The following is a 20,446-nucleotide window of genomic DNA, read 5'->3' as shown; positions in this document are numbered from 1 at the left end:
GACCATAGAGAGCCCGCGGCACCGCCCCCTCCACGGCCCGAGCGCCCGCTCGCGCGGCTCCCACAATGCACCGCACAATGGCCCGACCGCCGCCACTACCGGGGCCTGAACGGGCCTGGCGGAGCCCGAGCGCGGCCCGGCCCGCAGCGCGGGGCCCCGAGCGCGGTGAGTGCCGGCGAGGGCCCCGGGGGACGGCGGGGAGCGGGGCGGGAGGCCGTCTCGCTGTGCCCGCGCGCCCGGCACCCGGAGCGGCGGCGCCTCTCATCTCGGGCCCCACGGCGCGGTCGCCCACACCCCCGACCGGGGGCCCCCTTCACGCCAGTTCGGGCCCCGATAGGCCCCATGGTGACGAAATCTCTCCGCGGATCCGATACCTGGGTCGGGGGACCGGAAGAAACCCCACTGGTCCCCTTCCTACCGAGACCTGGAGACTCAGCCCTGAGGGTCCCCTACTCTTGACTCCCAGGTTCCCTGGAGACCCAGATAACGCGCTGCTGACCTTACGAGGGACCCGGGTCTGGGGGACGCAGATAAGCTGCACCTGCTCCCTCCCCTCGGACACGCCTACCCGGACCCACATAACCCCCTTTCCTGCTCCAAATACTCCGCTTTTTACTCTCTATTTCGTTTTCCAGAACCACACAACCCATTTTGAGGCTTCCGTCAAATACCCGGTTCTGGAGAACCCCAGTAAGCTCCATCTATAATTCCCTCCTCAGTGACCATACCCCCAAACCTTACATATCTATCTGGTTACCCTTTTGAGACTTTGGAAGCTCAGAGAATTCACTTCTGTTTTCAACTCCTGGAATCCTCCAGCCCTTACAGTCCCCCATCTCTTTTGGGGGTGGGGGGAGGTGGTCCCTTAGAGACTAAGTTAACTTGCTAATGATTCTTTATCATACTTTCCCTTCCTTCCCATCCCTGAGGCCTCCTCTAGACTTCTCCCTGAATTTCTGTCCCTTCTCTGGCAGGCATCCACTCCTGTCTCTCCCAGCTCCAGGGGAGTTGAACCTCTTCCCCCACACAGTGGAGTGATCTAAGAAGCTGCCCAAGGAGCCTGGTTATTCCCTATAAATCCAGTCCCAGGCTCTGGCCCCAGCTGGTGGGGGAAAGGCACCTGTAGCGTGGAAGATAAGGGGACAACTGGTGTGGGGGAGTTGTTGGTGCTTTCACCTCCAAGAGTAGCCTGTCTTCTGGCTTGTGTGTTTTTCCACCTGTTAGTTTGGGACTGTGATAGAGACTGGCCTTGGATTTCTAACCCTGCCCCTCACGGTGAGGCCACCCCATTGTCGGGGGAGTCCTTGGGGGTGTCCCGCCAGGTTTCCTGGTAATGAAAATGGGGCTATAGTGAGTTGCAGCCATTTGCTCAAGGCCTCCTCAGGAGTGAGAGGCAGCGGGAAGGGAGGAAAGAGTGAATCAAAGGGACTGCAAAGAGGGCCCATCTATAGTGACAGAAGAACTAGCAGCCCGAGAGTAAATCCAACCCCTGTTAATCCTGTTTGATGTCTCTTGGAATGATGCAAGTCATTGAGACTCTCCGGCCTCCCTGTAATTTAATTCTCCCACCACTTTGGAGTGTGTGTGAGGGAGGGAGGGAGAGGGGCGGCTCTTCCCATTCCTCCCTTTCCTTCTCACTGTTTTCCAGCCAGTCCGTGTGTCATTTGGATTGGTTTCTGGTGCTCAGGTCAAGACCTGGTTTTTTTGTGTGTGTGGTTTTTTTTCTCTCAGTCTATTTATAATTTCCCAGTTGCTATTTTGGGTTCTGCTCAAGGGAAGATTCTGTCCACCCTAAGGAACGTTCCAGGGTGTGTTCCCGGGTGTGTTTCCTCCTCGGCGGGTGTTGAATTGAGTTCTTCAGATCCCCAAGTAGCTCTTGGGCTGGAGGGATAAAAGCTATTTTAGGGTAGTCACTGAAGTGGAGCTGTTAATCCTCTATAGGTCTCTCTAGTTAAGAACACTTAGAGGTTAACCCTTCTCTTGCTGCGGGGGTGGGGGAGGCTTCTCCACGGTTTTGAGAGGGTTGTGAGAATTTCCTGCGGCAGCAGAAGGTGGGATAGGAACGTGCAACTCAATACAAAGGCAAAGATAATAGTTGCCTTTTGTTGGGTACTTACAGCACGCCAAGCACTACGCTGTGCCCTTTGCATACCTGACTAAAATATCCTCACAACAAGCCTGTGAGGTAAGTATTTTTAGCTTTACAGATGAGGAAACAGGCTAATAATGGAGAAAGAACGCAGTTTCTATAGAGATGATGTAACACCATAAAAACTATCGTTTCGTCAGAGGGCAGCAGGCATCATGGCACACAGCAGGACAGACAGACTAGGGAGCAGTTTGTCTCCTTGCAGCTTCCAGAGAAGGCCTGCGAGTTTTCGGAAGGCATTTGTGTTTGGGGTACAGAGACTTAGTAATAGAAGAGATTCCTGAGGTGAGAAAACTGCGGCCCAGGATGTGGTGGTGGAGGAGGGGAGCGCTGCGGGGGCTGGTTAGAGGGGATGTGCTGTGGGTTGACTGTGAGGGAAAAGGGGAAGGCTGCATTCTGGGGAGATGTTGTGAAGGGAAGGAAACTCACTCAGAGGCCTGAGAAGTGACATTAAAAGGGGAAAAAAAGAAGTACTACTCGGGCCCTGTGCGGAAAAGGGGCAGACACAGTGTAGACCTCAGAGACAGCAGTGCATGTACTCACATACTTTAGATCAGACACTTCATCCTCCATGAGACTACTACTATAGGTAAGGAGAATAAATCTTCAGTTTAGAAATTGAGGAAACGGAGATTCAGAGAAACAAAGTAACCTGCCCATGGTTTCACAGCCAGTGAGTGGCAGCTCTCCTGATAGCAAGTCCAAGGTTCTTTCCATGCTGCCTCCCTCTTCAGATCAGGCGCCAGAAGGAATCTTTGGATGAAAATATACTGAGTTATACCAGTAACTGGGAGGGATTGATTGTGTTTGTTTTATGGGAACAGGTTCCGTCAGCTTCTCTACAGTTGTTAAGGTTAGAGTGTGAGACCAGAAGAGCAGCTTTGAAAGAAGCAGAATTCTTTCACTTTTGCCGAGGAAGAAGTCTGAAGGAGAGGGGCCCAGAAACTTTCCTGGAGGAGAGGAGTTTGCAGACAAAGGACAGAGGGAGAGAGACTAGATTCCCAAAAGGGTTCCTAAGGTAACAGCGGCAGCTTTGGTTATCCGGTAGGCTTGTTGGTGACTATAGGTAAGGACTTCCAGTGTACCTTTTTTTTTTTTTTTTTTTTTAAGATTTTATTTATTTGTTTGACAGAGAGATCACAAGTAGGCAGAGAGGCAGGCAGAGAGAGAGGAGGAAGCAGGCTCCCCACCGAGCAGAGAGCCTGATGCAGGGCTAGATCCCAGGACCCTGGGATCATGACCTGAGCCGAAGGCAGAGGCTTTAACTCACTGAGCCACTCAGGCGCCCCTCCAGTGTGCCTTTTTAAAAGGGTAGGGGGAATAGGATCAGGGTGTTGGCTGTTTCCTTTTAAAGTCATAGCCCCATTAAACCCAGATCAAGGCAAGCACATGGCTGCTTCCCTCCTTTGGTTCTGTCAGTACAACCTCGTGAGCTGTCTTTAGCCACCACCACCTCTTTCCTAGAAGCCCATTACTCACGCTTTCAGAAGCAGCGTACTAAACTGCTGTGTCTTGTTTGTGCTTGTTCAGGAGAACAGAAGAGGTGGACGTGTGGGAGGTGGGGGACGTCCTGTTCTCTTTCTGAGGTTGTGTGGAATTTCCAGGGCTAGGCTCCCCTCTCACACTGGCCAAAGTGATGCGACTTGCTTCCCTCTGGCTGCCATTCCCAACTTTCCAGGGGCTGAGGTGCATGATTTTGGGTAAGAAGGGGGAGCAGAATTTGACTTTGAGGGTAGGGGAAATTCCCCTCCAAACTAGATGTTTAAACTTGTGCTTGTTTTCTACCCAATTCCAAGGTGCGTAGTAATCACTGGTATTATAAACAGGTAATTCCACCCTTGAGAAGGAGGAAGGACTTAAACCACGAAAGGCAGACGTCAGAGGCCTTTGAGATTTATAGTGAAGCAGGCACATACACCACGATGACTTGAAGGCTCAAGTGGGACTAGTTTTTAGTACTGCCTACCCCTCCCCAGCACATGACTCATGCAAAATGCAGCCACCTTTGTGCCGATCTTTCTAGGCAAATCTCCACTCATGATGGGGAAGCGTTTATCATATTATATTGCAGTGTTTCTTCAACAAGAGGAATGGTTCCTGAACAGGACGTAGCTCATGTTAATGATGAGCAAAGCTCTCTGGGGCATGAACCCGCTGATCCCATCATCTCGTTCACGGCCAGTCTGTTGGATGAATGGTCACTGTAAGCAGCAGGTGCTAATGAGCTGAGCAAGCATTCTGTGGCCCACAGCTGTTTGTGTGGTTGGAGCCTTCCCCAGATTCTCATGGACAATCCCCAGATACCCCCTTTGCTCCCTTTACATGGAAAAGCCTCATGACCAGATTTTTGGCATGACCTCTTCAAAAGGAATCCCCCTGTTGTAGCAAGTTGCTTTGCAGTTGGTAATCTGTGATGAGTTTGTGAGTGAATATGGGTCTGTTGTCCCCCTTTTGACAGTCCGTACAGTAACTCCCATCCTCTCTTCCTTTGAGTTCATGTCAGGAAAAAAGCTCTGTCATCTTTGCTCCAGTTTTCCCCCTTCCCACACGCTTCCCCTCCCCCTGCCTCAGCAAGAGGAAGGATCAGACTTCACGATATTGGCTCCCCACTTTGGAAGGGCTGCGACCCCAATTTAAACCTGAACTTTCTGAGCATAAGTTAGCCTTGCATCAACTTGCATTCAGTGACTCATTCACCCACCTAAAAGTTGGGAGTCCTTTTCTAGATGCTAAGTGTGTGGAAATGAAAGAACTGTGATCTGACCCTTCAAACAAGCAGTTTGGTGAGGAGTTGTAATGCAAGCATGCTACCTGCTCATAATGGAGAAATGCATGTGTGCTACGAGAGTCTGCCAGCAAGGGGGTGGGGGAGGTGGGGTGGGGGTGGCACTCAGCACCTGGGGTCTTGGACAGGCTTTGCTAAAGAAGCATGGCTTGGGACACCCAGAGGGGTGGTGGTGGGTAGGATGGGACCAGTACTAGTTTAGGGGAAATGTGGAGTTTGCTGTTCCCTCCTTCAGCAGAACCTCTCATTGATGCTCCGCTGAGAAACACATCTGGCTCCGGAGCTGACTTTCCAGGGTGTAAATTCCTAAGCAAAGCCTTCTTCCTTCCATGTTGCCTTTTGGGCATTTTATTGCTCTTTAGCACCTCCATGAGGGGGAGAATATGTGGAAAGTAGTGGGTGAGGGGGAGGTAGGGTAAAGAGGAGGAGGAGCTACTTATCTCTAAATTTAGTGGAAAGGATATAAAAGTGAAGTTGAAAGAGAATAGTTGGAGGTTAGGGCTTTTCTTGCCTCAGATTATCTTGCTTACTATTCGCCTAGATAGTACTACTAATAATAGTTATCATTAAGCACTTACTGGGTGCCCAGACTTCTCTTGAATGCTCTCTCTTCATTATTTCACTTAATCCTCAGACCATTCTTAGGATTTAGGAGATCCTTAAGCCCATTTTGTAAATGAGGAGATAGCACAGGGAAGTAAGTAGGTGGCTGAAATTCACATGGCTCTGAGGTGGAGGGGCTGGGATTGGAACGGGATCTGACTCCCTCCAGAGCCCATGTTTTCATGGTATTGGGCTCCCTAACACCAGGTGTTCTGATGTTTCAGGTGAAGAGATTGTTTTCTGAAGGCTGCGTTGGAGGCTGTGACAGAGCAGAGAGCCCATGTGGAGCTGATGGGGAGGCTTTCTGAATAACATGGCCCTTCGCCATTAGTCTTGCCATGACCACATTTTTCACCAGCGTCCCCCCCTGGATTCAAGATGCAAAGCAGGAGGAGGAAGTGGGCTGGAAACTAGTTCCCAGGCCTCGGGGCCGGGAGGCGGAGAGTCAAGTGAAGTGCCAATGTGAAATCTCGGGGACGCCCTTCACGAATGGGGAGAAGCTGAGGCCTCACAGCCTCCCCCATCCAGAGCAGAGACCGTATAGCTGCCCTCAGCTGCACTGTGGCAAGGCTTTTGCCTCCAAGTACAAGCTATATAGGTAGGTGACACTCCGTACCTATTCCTTCTGTGGGGTTCCCAGAGGACAAAGCCAGAAAGACTCCACTGAGTATGAGGCTTTATCTGTGACAGAAGAGTAGAGGTTAATTGGCCCACAAGTGTACCCTGAACGCCAGCCACTTGAAGTCACTCACTAAAAGCTAATACTGGTATTTGCAGGCAGACACTAGACTCTGATGGGGAAATACCAGCCAGTCATGAACACACCAGATTGAACAGTTTTGGCAATACTACTTTCCCCACCTTTGTCATTTAGCGGTGAGAATCTTAGCCAGAAATTATGACTCAGTCTTACAACTTTAGAAGGAAAAGGAGACCCTCTGGTCCAATCTGTAAATTTTAAAGTGGAGGCTCAGAGTGGGGAAGTAATTTACCCAGGGTCACATAGCTTCTTTGGTCCTGCAGTGCCTCTTCTGAGCCAGTCTGCTGCTCACATGATTCCTTCTGTCTCTGTAGACTCCATGGTGTCCTCTGGGTCAGCAGCTGATCTGAAACTTGTAAGCCCAAGAGCCATATATAAAGTGACACGGAATGTGACAGTGCTGGTATAAAGCAGATACAGGAGAGCAGCCTGGCGGGGCGGGGGGGGTGAGGCTGCTCAGATTTTATCCTTGCCTTTCCATCAGAAGAATAGGAAGATGTCCTTTACAAATGAGGCATACTACCTGATGCACACCCCTTTGTCCGTTCATCTAGCCAGCTATGATTTATTGAGCTCCTGCTATATGCCAGCCACAGCATTCAGTGCTGGGGACCGAGTAGTGAGCCAGACAGATGAGGGTGCTGGCCCTCGAGTTCACTATCTTAATAGTGGGGACAGACAGCAAACAAGTAAATTCATGAACAAGATCACCACAGAAAGCCTTAGTTCTTTGTCTGGAAAACAGTTGATAGGAAGGAACTAAAACAAGTAACGGGGTAGTGGGTGACCAGGATTGTCCTCATGACAGTTCTGTGGTCCTCAGGACAGAATCATGCTTTGATTCTGGGTGTTCCTATGTCTTAGGCGGACTCCAGTTGGGTTGTCCTCTTAGTACCATCTGGGTGTCCATGGGAGGCTGCAGGAAAGGTCCTGGTCTGGGGGGCAGGAGCCCAGACTCCAACTGTAGTCACTGTGTGAGCTTAGGTGAGTTACTAAACTTCTTAGGGCCTCAGTTTCCTCACTTGTAAAATGAAGGAAATGGACTGTGGATCACCCATCACCTCCCTCTCATACATTATCATGTCGGTTATGTCCCAGGAGGTTCACAGTAACTCTCAGGCATGGGACTCACATGTAGCATGAGTGTAATGGCTGTTTGATACCTTCCAGGTAGGATCGATCACTGGGTGCTATAGTGGAGGCAGCAGTGGTGTACCTAAGTGAACTCAGGTTGCAAGAAGGACTGTGTTCAAATTCAGCCTCTGCTGCTTACTGACTGGTGGGTGGGGCTGTCCTATGCTTTGGCCTTTTGTGGAGAACGAGGTAAATGACAGTTCAGACAGGGCCTGGTAAATGTGGGTCCTTGAAGTCTTGGTGAGTTGATTCTGAATGTCCTGTGGAGCTCTGGATTATAACTCCTGGACTCTGAGCTGCTGTCCCTCCAGATGGGGGCAGGTAAACCAAGGGGGGCACTGAGGTGCTATACCATGGGAACACTTTTTAAAGTGTTGCTGGTTTATGTGGCAAACACTTTAAATGGTACAAATGGGCATTCAGTGAAAAATGAATTGTCCTCATGCTGGAAGCTACCATTTTCCTCCCCAGAGGTGTCCAGTGGGGTCTGTTTCTTGTGTATCCTTGCTGAGACATTGAAACATGTACTCCTTCCCTTTTTATTTTCACAAGGGATTGTATTACACACACAGTACTGAACTTCCTTTTTTGACTTAGCCCCTTATATTTTGGGATTGTTCTAGATCAAGAAGTTTAGATATATTTCTTTTTTTTTTTATTGTGCCATTTAAAATTTTTAAAATATATATATATATATATATTTTTTTTTTAAGATTTTATTTATTTGACAGAGAGAGATCACAAGTGGGCAGAGAGGCAAGCAGAGAGAGAGAGAGAGAGAGAGAGAGAGAAGGAAGCAGGCTCCCTGCAGAGCAGAGAGCCCGATGTGGGACTCGATCCCAGGACCCTGAGATCATGACCTGAGCTGAAGGCAGAGGCTTAACCACTGAGCCACCCAGGTGCCCCTAAATATAATTTTTTGAAAAGAAAATATATCCACATAAAACAAATTCACAAGGTACCAAAAGGCATACAATAGAAATTCTCCATCATACGCATAAGCTTCTTATCTCTTCTCTGCATAGGCAGCCAGCATTGTTAATTTCTTGTATATCCTTCCAGAAATATTTTTGAGTGTGTACAAACATTTGTCTATTTTCTGTTTCTTTCCTACGCATAGTACCATTCTGCATGCACCGTTCTGTCCCATTGCTTTTTACCACTTCATGTATCCGAAGAGCTTGTTCCCTGAGGGCATATAAAGCTACCTTTGTTTTGTTTTTAAATTGAGTCATTTTATGAACTTACCATAATTTATTCGCCAGTTCCCTATTGATGGACATTTAGGTCGTTCCTGACTTTTTACTACTACTAACAGTGCTGCAAAAACTAGCAGTACATATGAGATTTTGCAGGTGGGCGAGGACAGCTACAGAATTGAGGTACTGACCGGCACAGGACCCCACTGCATTCCATCACGTGGCTCGACCATAATTTTAGTATCTAGTTCCGTCAGTGGACATCTCGGTTGTCTGGCCAGCCCTTGTGATCTCCCTTCTTTTTCTCCTCTGTCCTCCATCCCTACCCCCAGGCACATGGCCACCCACTCAGCACAGAAACCCCACCAGTGCATGTACTGTGATAAGATGTTTCACCGCAAGGACCATCTGCGGAACCACCTGCAGACCCATGACCCCAACAAAGAGGCCCTTCACTGTTCTGAGTGCGGTAAGAATTACAATACAAAGCTAGGCTACCGGCGCCACCTGGCTATGCATGCCGCCAGCAGCGGTGACCTCAGCTGTAAGGTGTGCCTGCAGACCTTTGAGAGTACCCAGGCCCTGCTGGAGCACCTGAAGGCCCACTCACGCCGAGTAGCAGGCGGTGCCAAGGAGAAGAAGCACCCCTGTGACCACTGTGACCGGCGGTTCTACACTCGCAAGGATGTGCGGCGGCACCTGGTGGTGCACACGGGCCGGAAGGACTTCCTGTGCCAGTACTGTGCCCAGCGCTTCGGCCGCAAGGACCACCTGACACGTCATGTCAAGAAGAGCCACTCACAGGAGCTGCTCAAAATCAAGACAGAGCCAGTGGACATGTTAGGCCTACTTAGCTGCAGCTCCACGGTCAGTGTGAAGGAGGAGCTGAGCCCTGTGCTGTGCATGGCCTCTCGGGACGTGATGGGGGCCAAGGCCTTCCCTGGCGTGTTGCCCGTGGGCATGTATGGCGCCCACATCCCCACCATGCCCAGCCCAGGCGTGCCCCACTCCCTGGTGCACGGCACGCTGCCCGTGGGTATGAGCTACCCGCTGGAATCCTCGCCCATCTCTTCCCCAGCTCAGCTTCCTCCAAAATACCAGCTTGGATCTACCTCATACTTGCCTGACAAATTGCCCAAAGTGGAGGTGGATAGTTTTCTGGCGGAGCTTCCTGGAAGCCTCTCTCTCCCGTCCGCTGAGCCCCAGCCCGCCTCACCTCAGCCGGCGGCGGCAGCAGCGGCCCTCCTAGATGAGGCTCTGCTCGCCAGGAGCCCCGCCAGCCTCTCTGAGGCCCTCTGCGCCGCCAACGTGGACTTCTCCCACCTGCTGGGCTTTCTCCCCCTCAACCTCCCCCCGTGCAACCCGCCGGGGCCCGCAGGAGGCCTGGTCATGGGCTACTCCCAGGCCGAGGCGCAGCCCTTGCTCACCAGTTTGCAAGCACAGCCTCAAGACTCCCCCGGAGCTGGGGGGCCGCTGAACTTTGGACCTCTGCACTCCTTGCCTCCGGTCTTCACATCTGGCCTGAGCACCACCACCCTGCCTCGTTTCCACCAGGCGTTCCAGTAGCCCCCAGGGAGGCCCTTGGTCCAGGCTTGGGCTCCGTCAGGGAGCCTCTGTGCCCACCCTGTCTGCCTCCCCCACGAAGGCAGCTGAGCTTTCAGAGCTGGGTTCAAAAAGAAAAAATTCCAGTATCTATATGGAGCACTTGGTTTGGGGGTTCAAGGCTCCAGGATCAGTTCCAGGAGGAGCCCTGAGCCCCAGCCCCATGAAAAGATCTCATACCATAGAACTTCAGGTATTTTTACTTTTACTTTTTTGATCTGAATCGGGAGCCACACTCAGCCCTCTCCCCCTCCAAAACGTCAGAAGCGCTTTCTCTTCGGAGAAGGAGGCAGTCTCTTGGAGACAGAGGGTTTCACTTTGGATGACCTCGAGAAAAATAGCCCAAGAAGCCCGTCTCCTGGTCCCAACTTGCAGACCCCACAGCAGTTGGTCGGGCCCTGCTGCAGAGAAAGGGTCACTTGGCTCCATCACCTGCTTCCAGCCAGTGGGCAGGAGAGAGGGCCTCTTCCTCCCACCGCCCCCGTCCCTCCTGTACCGACACCTCCACTTCCAGTCAGTGTTGTCCAGCAACGGCACCGTTTACACAGTCGTCTCAGACACACCATTCACCTCCCTTGCCAAGCTGTTAGCCTTAGAGTGATTGCAGTGAACATTGTTTACACGCCGTGAGTCCATTCCCACCAGTCCATTCCAGTTGGCACCAGCCGGAACCACTTGGTACCTGGTGTTAACTGGAGCCCTGTTTACAAGGCGGAGTCGGGTCTCGCTGACTTCTCTTCACTTGAGGTCATGTTTTTCCCCTGTGGGGAAATAAACTGACTTTGGACTGCTTCAGTCTCTGCCATCTTCCATGACTGTGTCTGTTCCTGCCTTCCTCGGCAGTGTCCGTGAGACAGGCAAGAAGACTGGAGCCGTTTTCTCACAGGTCTTCAGTTCTGTTTTTCTCCAAGTACATCATGACCCCACCCCCTCCCCGTGAGCTGGAGAGGGGGGACCTGAAAGGCAGGCCCGCTGCTTTTGCTCTCACTCCCCGACCCTACCCCAGACATCATGAACTGTTATCCTTAGTCTCGGAAGGAGGGACTCAGGTTCTAAGCTGGTGTGCATAGCAAAGGAGAGGGTGTAAAGCCCTGATTTTGTCTCCTATTTATCCCTTTTCCAGGAAGTTGTGGAATTGTTGGAAGAAGAGTTTTCAGGAAGTTAGGGCTGGGCAGATAGTTGAGTCCTAACCTGTGGGTATGTCATTGGCTCCCATACTAACCTTTTCTCCACAGTGTCCCCCCCCCCCCCACTCCTTTGCAGTTACCGTGGACTCGGGGTCACTGTGCATAGGCCTCTCTGCTCTCCATCAAAGAAATTCCACCTTCTGCTTGTACCCCCACCACCACCACCTAGCCCCGATACTTAGCAGGGTTTCTTGCAACAGATGATCTGGCTTGTGGGGCTCCCTGCCACAGACAGTGCAGCCCTTGCCCAGCCGAACCCCATCCCTGCTTCATTTCTCGGTTTTGGATGGGCTTCGCTCTTCCCACTCACGGGAGGGAGGCAGCTCAGGGACCACTGATGTGGGACCCTCATGAGACACCTCCACTCTGATTCAGAAACACACTTCTACCTCTTTACTGTTAACTCCTACAAGTGCAGCCAGTAGTTTCTGGGCACCTCTCAGCCGTGCCTCATGCTGGCTTCTCCACGAGGGTTTCAGGACAAACTACCAAGGAACTGCCTCAGCCTCCTCCCAGTCCTCCTACTCTCCCTTCTAGAAATCACTTTGCTTTATCATCAGGAACTGAGCAGGTCCAAGACCCAGGCTTCTGCTTCAGCCCAGGCCAGTACTCTTTGAGTTGAAAACCTTAAAATGTAGCTCCCTGGTCCTTAATTGGAAGCAATGTGGTGTGAATAAGCACGTTTTGATTTAGGCAGGGTAGCTTGGGATACCTTTTAAAAAAAACAACAAACCAGATACAAAAATGTCTGGCAAGGTTAGAATCAGACTAGATGATTTGCTTCTAAAAATTAGTTTCAGTGAGTCCCAGGGACTAATTAAGGTTTATTTTTAAAAGCGTCCCCCTTGGTACGCAGCCACCTCCTGCATGCTGTGCATGTTACTGGGACTCGTATTACAGGAAATGGCAGGTGAGGGTCCAAGCAGGACTCGGTGCTGCCATTCTTCTTATTGTCTCTGGTCCTCATCACTAGACCCAGCAGCCCTTTACCTGCTCCTGGCCACCTTCCCTGCATCCCACGTTCATAGAGGCAGGTGGGCCTCTGGCCACAGAATAGACAGTCTCAGGCTTAGAGGAGTCCACTCTTCTTGCCTGTCCTTTCCTGTCTCTTCCTTGAATTCTCTGGCCCATTAGTGATGCTGGGAAACTCCTAGAACAGGCAGAGCGACTATTTAAAGCCTTGTAACTGGGGCCTTGCCCCGTCCCCCCTTTCCATCCTGCCCCTCTTTTCCTTCAGTGCCCTCACCACACACAAGGAATTTCTCTATCACTGTGAACTTTGCTGGTACAGAGGAACATCTGCCTTCACCTTTTTTTGGACCATAGTCACCCAGCCGTTTCTTAAACTTCCCTTCCCCAAATTTAAGGAGGAAAAAAAAAAAAAGGGCCTTATTGGCCTGGTTGTTCGAAGGATAAGAATAGCCTTATCCTGCACTCAGTACCAAACCCACTTCAGTACCTTTACTGAGGCCATGAGAGCCTAAGGGGTGTCTGCCCAGGACAGGAGCCATGGCATGTGGCAGAGACCAAACAGGGACCAGGTAAAAGGGGTAATGTCCCCTTTCCCTACCACCTCCTCCAACTTCTGTCAGCAATGAGTTGCCCTGAATGGGGCAGGCACCTCCCATTCTGTACATAGCTGGTCCAGGTTGAGTACATTTCTGGGGGCCAGGGATGACCTGCCCAGCTGTGTCAGCTCAAAGGTTCTGTGCACATCTTAAAAGGGGAGAGGTGGGAAAAGGAGCACCAATGAGATCCCCCCCACCTTTTACAAATGGCATTTAATGGAAATCCGGGAAGCAGGTGTGATTACTTTTTTGCTCGTAGATATTGTCCTAAGTTGAAATTCTTCCACTGCCCTAAACTTCCCCTAGTAGTCCGAATCCCTGCCCCCCCCTTTCTTTTTGGTAGCTGTTTTACCCATTCCCTCTTCTTCCCCTCTTATCTAGGAGCTGTTTTTAAGCACGATTTTTTTTTAACAGTTTATATTGTACAGGATCAATATTTTGCTTTTTAACAAGGATATTTATGTAATAAGAAACTTTGCCTTAGGCAGGTGTTGGCCAGAAAAGTCCAGATTCCTCTGGGACCCCACCCTGGCCTCTCCTGGAGCTCTGAACCTGCTGTGGAAGGAATTGGCTATGACCTTCACCACTGGAGAGAAGGGTCTGCGGCAAGGGAAGGGGTGTTCTGGTTCTAACAGGAGAGAGATTCACCGTGATAATCTAGTGCCTCTGTGGAGGGGTTTGGAAGAAGTATTCCAGCCCAGTTTCTTCAGATGCAAGCTCACTCACGGGGCTGCCCCTCCACCTCTGCCTGCTTGGCACTAGAACTGCTGAGACGCCCCTCCCGTTCGCCTCCCTCCCTCCCTCCCAGTGATCAAGGCTTTGGGGCCACTCTTTCGTAACGCCAGATTATTTAAAGAGAGAAAAATACAAGACAAAAACCTTCTAGCACTTTGTAAACACAGTGAATAACCTCTTGGAGTATTTTTGGCTTTATATAAAACAAGGTTTTTAATTGTAAAATATAAGTGCCATTAGAAAATGCACAGGGCGTATCTTTGTTAAAGTAGATTTTTCAATGTTTTACAGAATTACATTTTCCAAAAAAAAGTTTTTATAATGAAGTTGTTTATTAAAAACTTCTGAATGATGTGTTTGGAAGTTGTGAACCTGTCTGATTGGGAAAGGGCTGGAGAGAGCCTGGGGAACTAGAAACTCCAAACATCTCTAGCCCCCAAGGGGATGGTGAGTGTAGGGCAGATGGAACCGGCCTTCACGTTAGCACCTATAGACTTTGAAATGAAAGATCGTAATGGGATGTCTTTGAGGTAAGTGGCATCACATTATCATTTAAACTTGGATGCAAGGGTCAGAAAAATCAGAGTGGCTTAATGAAATTTCATGTAATGAAAAATGCCAGATGTAGCAGTTTTTAGAATTGGTTCAGCCACTCAAACGTGGCTGGCTTTAGCATTCCTGTCTCTCTCGACCCTATCTTCTGTAGAAATGACTTCGTCCTCAGGCTCTACAAGGTGGCTTCCTTTGTGTAGGAGTAGAACGCTGCCATGATTCCATCCCTGTCACTCTCACAGTGCTGACCAGGAAGAGCAAGAAATTACATTTCTTTCGTATGTTCACAAAAGCACCACTAGGCATCTCCTGTCTCACTGGCTTTGATAGGGCTCTGTGCCCTCCCCAAAACCAGCCGGCGATGACAAGGCTGAGTGAGACAGGAGGAGTGAACAGTTTCTCAAAAGGAAATTGGGGTTACAGTTAGGATGGGGAATGAATGCTGGTTGTCCCAAGAAAGACATGCCATCCACTGCCCAAAGTGCACAGCTGGCAAGTGACAGAGCTAGGACCTGACCTTGCTCACACCTGGGCCTGCCCATTGGGTGTAGACAAACTTGAGACAGTGACGTGGCTTCTGACTTTGATTCTTGGCCAGTCTCTTAACAAAGGTAGTCCTCCCACCCCGGGCCCTGTAACTCGTACTGCGATCCTCCTATCCAGGGATAAAATTGAGCTTGCTTTTCCGTGGTCTGGGGCCAGTGTCCAGAGCCACACAGTGTAAGTCACCTCTGAGTCCAGCCCAAGAGTCCATGGGACAATAACAAGTGTTAACGTCTGTAACAGGCACTTTGTGTACAAAGGCACTGGGCTGGCCCTTCATCTCTTTGGCCTTGCATTTATTTCATAAACATTCACTGTCGACCACAATGCCTTCAGATCCCTAGCTGGGGCCCCAAGGGAACGCACCTTGCTCTCTAGGGAGTGTATACCCCATGGTGGGCCCAGGGGCTCAGAGCTATCTTATTCATTGGGCAGGAGGAGGCTGAAGGCTCTCTGGAGGAGGTGGCAGTGACTTACACGAAGAGGGGCCATTAGATGTGCTGACCTGCATAGACCCTGGGTTTGGGAGGCAAGACCACGGGAGTGCAGATGCATTTGCAGGCTCAGGACTGCATGGCTGGTTCATCCAGGCTCATCCTGGCTCATCCCATCCAAGCACATTCCCTGCAATTTAGACTGGAGTTCACATAGGTGAAATGTCTGGTATAGAGCAAGCAGCAGCCAGGGTTGGGGCGCCTGGGTGGCTTGGTGGGTTAAGCCTCTGCCTTCAGCTCAGGTTATGATCTCAGGGTCCTGGGATGGAGCCCTGCATTGGGGGGGGGGGTGTCTTTGCTCAGCAGGGAGCCTGCTTCCCCCCCCCCCCCCCCGCCTGCCTCTCTGCCTACTTGTGATCTCTTTCTGTCAAATATAAACAAAATCTTAAAAAAGAAAAAAGAAGAAGCCTGGGCCTAGGACAAGTAGAAACATCCACCTTGTGGTCCACAAGCCCAGGAGGCTACAGTTCCTACAAACAGGTGTCAGTTTACTCCAGGTTCACAGCGCTTGAGACATTCCCATTGCCCAAGATCCTTGTACTCTAAGTTTCTTCCTTTCTCCATATACACATTTCCAGTACCTCCATGTGCCAATCAGTTACCATCATTTGCAGCCTGTTTGAGGCTGGTTCACCTCTTCTGCATATGCTTGAGTAGTTTGTCCTGTGCAAAACTGCTAGTTTCCTACAGCTGCCCCCAAACCGCAGTTGAATGTGGGCTCTGCCCGGTGCCCACTGCCCACCGCAGCCGGGTTGGGAAGGGGGGGCAGCTTGGAGGGAGAGTAATCACTTGGTGTGGTGGTTGTGATGGAAAGTTCTATCTGTCCCGCGACCAGAGTTATGCCTGATTCTCAGTGCTCACTCTGAGCTGCTCCTGGCTTGGTACACCTCTGCATTTCACCCCTCTGGCACCTCCAGCGCCCTCCTAATCTGGGGCCAGTTCCGTCTCGCGCTCGCGATTGCATCCCCACCAGGCAGCCCCCTGCCACTCCGCCAGGCTGGGGCACCCCTGCGAGTCACGCCCCAAAGTGGGGCGCGAGGGGCGGAGCGCGCCAGGAGGGGAGAGACCGCGCGTCTCCACCTCGCGCCCCCTGCCCCTCTGGAGGGACCCACAGTGTCGCCTATGCACCCTGACCCCCGCCAGGACAGAGGCTCCCGCAGGAGATCACAGCTGAGGGGACCGGGGCCCTGGAGCCGCCACGCGCCAGTCGCCCGACCTCGCCGGTGGGGCCCGCAAAGCCGCGGCACACGGGCGCCCCCCCTCCCACCCCGGGACCGCCTCGCCTGCTCCGGGGCCTGGGGCAGCCGCCTGGCCTGGGCCGGGGCTCCAGAGACCTGCGGAGCCCAGGGGCGTGGGTCGCGGGAGGGAAGCGGCGGGAAGGCCGAGGAAGTGACGACTGGGCAAGGCGCCATCTTCATGGAAGAGGCGGAGGGGTGGAGAAGCTGCAGCTCGCGGAGGAGGGGGAGGACTGGGGGAGCTGGGGATGTGGGGGCGGGGGAGGAAGAGCTAGAGGTGGGAGCCGCGGCGCAGCAGAGCCCGGGGCCCCTAAACCTGGATGACCCAGCCGTGCACCCACCGGAGGCCATCGAGTGGGAGCTGAGGTGCCCAGGCCGACAGGGCCTACCTGTGGCTGCAGCGCAGGTCTGGGCACATCCACCGTCTGCACCTGGCCCACAGGAGTTTCGTCATCCAGAATATTCCTGGCTCCTGGGTCACCGCCCTTCTGAACCACTTGCAGCTGACAGCCATGATCATGAGTGGTGATGAAGACATGCTCTGCTACCTGATGCGTTTGGAGCTGAGGGAGCTCAGGCACGCCAGGACCCAATGCTAGTTCAAGTTTCGCTTTTGGAACAACCCCTACTTCTGGAACAAGATGCTCATGGAGTATGAGCGCAGATCCTCAGGACTGTGGTATCAGTTCTGGTTTGCCAGGACACGCAGCAGTGTCTTCACCTGATTCTGGCAGCACAGCCTCCCAGAAGCTGACAAGGTTGCCCAGATTATTGAAAAGGACCTGTGGCCCCAGCCCCTGCAGTACCACCTGTTGGGCGATAGGCCGCCCAGAGCCAGGAGAAGCCTGGCAAGGTGGCCCACAGAGGCCCCTCCTAGGCTCCACAGGTTCCGGTCTGGCTAAGTCCCTTGCTAGGACCTGGCCCCTACCTAAGACTCCCTTCTACCTGTGTTTAGGCCAGTGACATAACCCTGCTATCTGCTTGAGCTTTCAGGCTCCCTGGCCCCTCTGAACGTTCAGTGGACTCTGCTCCAAGGCTGTGGCCTCCATGCCCAAGCTCTTGTTTCCAAGTGGCCTTCATGCATCACATAGCTGTTACATGCTACAGTGTCTACCAAGGACCCAGTGCTAAGGATGAGCACTACCATCATCTTCGTGGTCCAGGTCTACCTCTGATGGTGGCCTTCCTTCCCACCCACCCCCCCTTTTTTTTTTAAGTAAGCCGTCTTCCTTCCTGAGTTCCGCCAGGGCTGCCACCAACATTGTTCCCTGCTCCCAGGTCTGTAAGGGCCCCAACGACCACCTGGCAAGGCACAAGAAAGCCCCCAGCTCCCTAGCAGCTCTGGCACGCTGGCATATCTGGGCATGTGCTCCAGCCAGAGGCCATGATGGGGGTCCCTTCCAGAAGCCTATCTTCCTGAGCCCAGTCATGGGGATCACACAGAATCCAGGCCCCAACCGGCACCCTCAGTCTCTGCCTGTTTTTAGGCTGCTGGGCTGCAGGTACTGGAGGGGAGTTTCCAGTTGTGGGACCTGTCTACACCTGCCCAGATATCACATCTTTTTCGTTTTCTTTAAAATGACAGCTCAGAACAAACAACTGAAGAAGCAAAGTTCTTAAAAACAGCTAAGCAGGCCGTCTTTTTTACTGAATCTTCCTCTTTTGGCTCTAGAGAAGGAGGGTTGCTCTGCACACTGCGGGAGGGCTCCCCCCACCCATCTCTGCCACCTCTTTCACATGCCCCGCCCCCTTTAGCAAGGGCACTCCCCCAGGGGCGGGGCTAGTTCTTTGTTCTGTTCTGTGCTCTTTTTAAAAAAAAATTTTTTTTTAAGATTTTATTTATTTGAGAGAGAATGAGTGAGAGAGAGCATGAGAGAGGAGAAGGTCAGAGGGAGAAGCAGACTCCCCAAGGAGCTGGGAGCCCCATGCGGGACTCGATCCTGGAAGTCCGGCATCATGACCTGAGCCAAAGGCGACTGAGCCACCCAGGCGCCCCTGTGCTGTGTTCTTTTAGACCAACTCCTTTCTTCTCCTTCCACCAGGTCCAACCCCCACTGTGGGACTGTGTAGGTGGAGGGGTTCAGTTGCCTCCCCCAGTCCTCCTTTGGTAGGAAGGCCTTGTCTTTTGCTTCCCAGGATCTGGGGAGGCCTTGCCACGAAACATGGTGGCTGGTGCTCTCTGCAGCGGAATGCAATGGAAGCAGAGGCAGCTGGGAAGTTTCCAGTGGCTGAGAGACTGTGGCGTGTAGGGAGCAGAGTCCCCTGGTTCTTCTGAAATTTCCTGATTCATCAAAATGTTTTTTAAATGAGAAGAATTACTAACCGGCCACTGAAACTTGAGAGGTTCTCTTGGTCCTGGTGTGAAAGTGGAAAGTGAATGCTGTTTTTAATTTCACGGCTTTTAAGTAAGACCCTATGCACCTCCTCCCCCGTTTCTGCCCGGTGGAGACATTGAGCTGTCCAGGCCTGCTTACTGCTTTTAGTTGAGAACATTTACAAGAAGGTCCATGTAATTTCTCCCTGCCGTGCCATTCGGAGACTTCAGTGGCCATTTGTGGTGGTGATCAGGTGGTTGTGGCCTGTTAATACAGCCCTGTGTGGTTCTATAGGACTTAAAACTAGGAGCTGTTAGCATGTTCTGTGAGGATAACCTCCAGAAAGAAATCTGCTAAGGTCTGGATGACTCTGTGCCCTGGCCGCCACGATGTAGCGGGCATTGCTGGATCTCTGCTTCTAAACAGAGAAATATCCATGGGATGGCTTTGTCCAATCAGAAGAAGATTCATGGCACTACTGTCTCCTATCTGCATGGTTAAAAAAATAAAAACCTTTCAGTCTGGGGAAAAAAAGAAGTCGGATGATATTATTTCCTCATCCAGAATGCTCCGTTGGCAGAAAAAAAAAAAAAAAAAAGTCCTAATTCTTTAACATGGCTGCCAAAGCCCAGCCCTGTCTGGTTCCTGCTGAACCCTCCCACTGATCTCCTCCTCACTCACCCCCGGTCACCTCTCTCCTCCTAATGCAGCACATTTTGGCCTCAGGGGTTTTGCACTTTCTTTCTCTAGAATTTTCTTCCTACAGATACTCTCCTCTCTGGCCCCCTCCCCTCTTTCAGGCCTTAGTCAAATGCCACTTCTCCAGAGGCCATCCCCACCTTGCCCGTCTAAAGTCCTTCTTTATCCCGTTCTGTCTCTTCTCCCCACCCCTTCAAGATTTTCTCCATATCACTGTAACTCTCTGAAATGGTCCTGTTTTCCTCTCTTCTCCTTCCTCCTCTGACGAGTCAGGAGAACAGCGACATATCCGTTGGCTACTTGGCCATGTTATGCCTCAGAAATTACTTGTGCGAGTGAATGACTCTCCAGATGTGTCCATAATCTCCAGAGCATTATCCCAGGCCCCGACAGAACAAAGAACAAGGCATAGTTCCCACTGGAGACCTTCAGCTGGGCAGTGATGGGTCTCCGTGTGATTTGTTGCACAGCTGGAGCACATCTGGGAGTGAAAGGGACACTGCTAACAATGACACCGGGACAAGAAGCCTAACTGGTACAGAACCATCACCCCAAAGAGATGGGACCCAACTAAGTTCAGCTTGGCATACAGCTCACCCCAAATGTGTGTGATGGGGGATCGGAGGGTGGAGACTCCCCTGATGTTGGGATACGGGAGCTGGGCCTTGAGGAAAAGGCAGCCGTTTAGGTAAAATGCCCTTAGGGAATTCCTGAGGGAGAAAACGGCAGGACCAAAGGCACTGGGATAAAAGATGCCTGATGTGTTCAGGGCACAGCATGGACCCTGGATATGGCTGCTTGGAAGAGGCGATGCTGGACAGGGAGGGTAAGGCCATTTTCTGGATATTCAAGCCAAGGCATTAGCCCATGGATAGTGGGGAGGGAT

At 51.7% G+C, this 20,446-nt stretch overlaps 2 protein-coding genes across 3 annotated transcripts; both read left to right on the top strand.

Annotated features, from left to right (window-relative positions):
- The first annotated feature begins 17 nt into the window (after window positions 1-17).
- PLAGL2 (PLAG1 like zinc finger 2) lies at window positions 18-12,832 on the top strand. Of its 2 annotated transcripts, XM_047744640.1 has the most exons (4): window positions 59-165; window positions 636-690; window positions 5,762-6,135; window positions 8,963-12,832. In XM_047744640.1, the coding sequence occupies exons 3-4, from the start codon at window positions 5,876-5,878 to the stop codon at window positions 10,194-10,196; spliced, it is 1,494 nt and encodes a 497-aa protein (XP_047600596.1). In that variant the 5' UTR covers window positions 59-165; window positions 636-690; window positions 5,762-5,875; the 3' UTR covers window positions 10,197-12,832. The 2 variants fall into 2 exon arrangements, with proteins under 2 accessions (XP_047600595.1, XP_047600596.1); XM_047744639.1 differs by lacking the exon at window positions 636-690 and having other exon boundaries at window positions 18-165.
- Window positions 12,833-14,184: 1,352 nt separating this feature from the next.
- Window positions 14,185-17,448, top strand: LOC125109887 (putative testis-specific Y-encoded-like protein 3). The gene is given in 4 exon segments (XM_047746977.1): window positions 14,185-14,252; window positions 16,229-16,338; window positions 16,455-16,711; window positions 16,921-17,448. Coding segments are annotated over 4 exon segments (963 nt in total).
- Window positions 17,449-20,446: the final 2,998 nt, after the last annotated feature.

The sequence above is a fragment of the Lutra lutra genome, chromosome 9, assembly GCF_902655055.1.
Source record: "Lutra lutra chromosome 9, mLutLut1.2, whole genome shotgun sequence".
NCBI classification, from domain to species: domain Eukaryota; kingdom Metazoa; phylum Chordata; class Mammalia; order Carnivora; family Mustelidae; genus Lutra; species Lutra lutra.
Note: the sequence above shows the minus strand (reverse complement) of the source record. Positions and strands in the feature narration are given on the sequence as shown.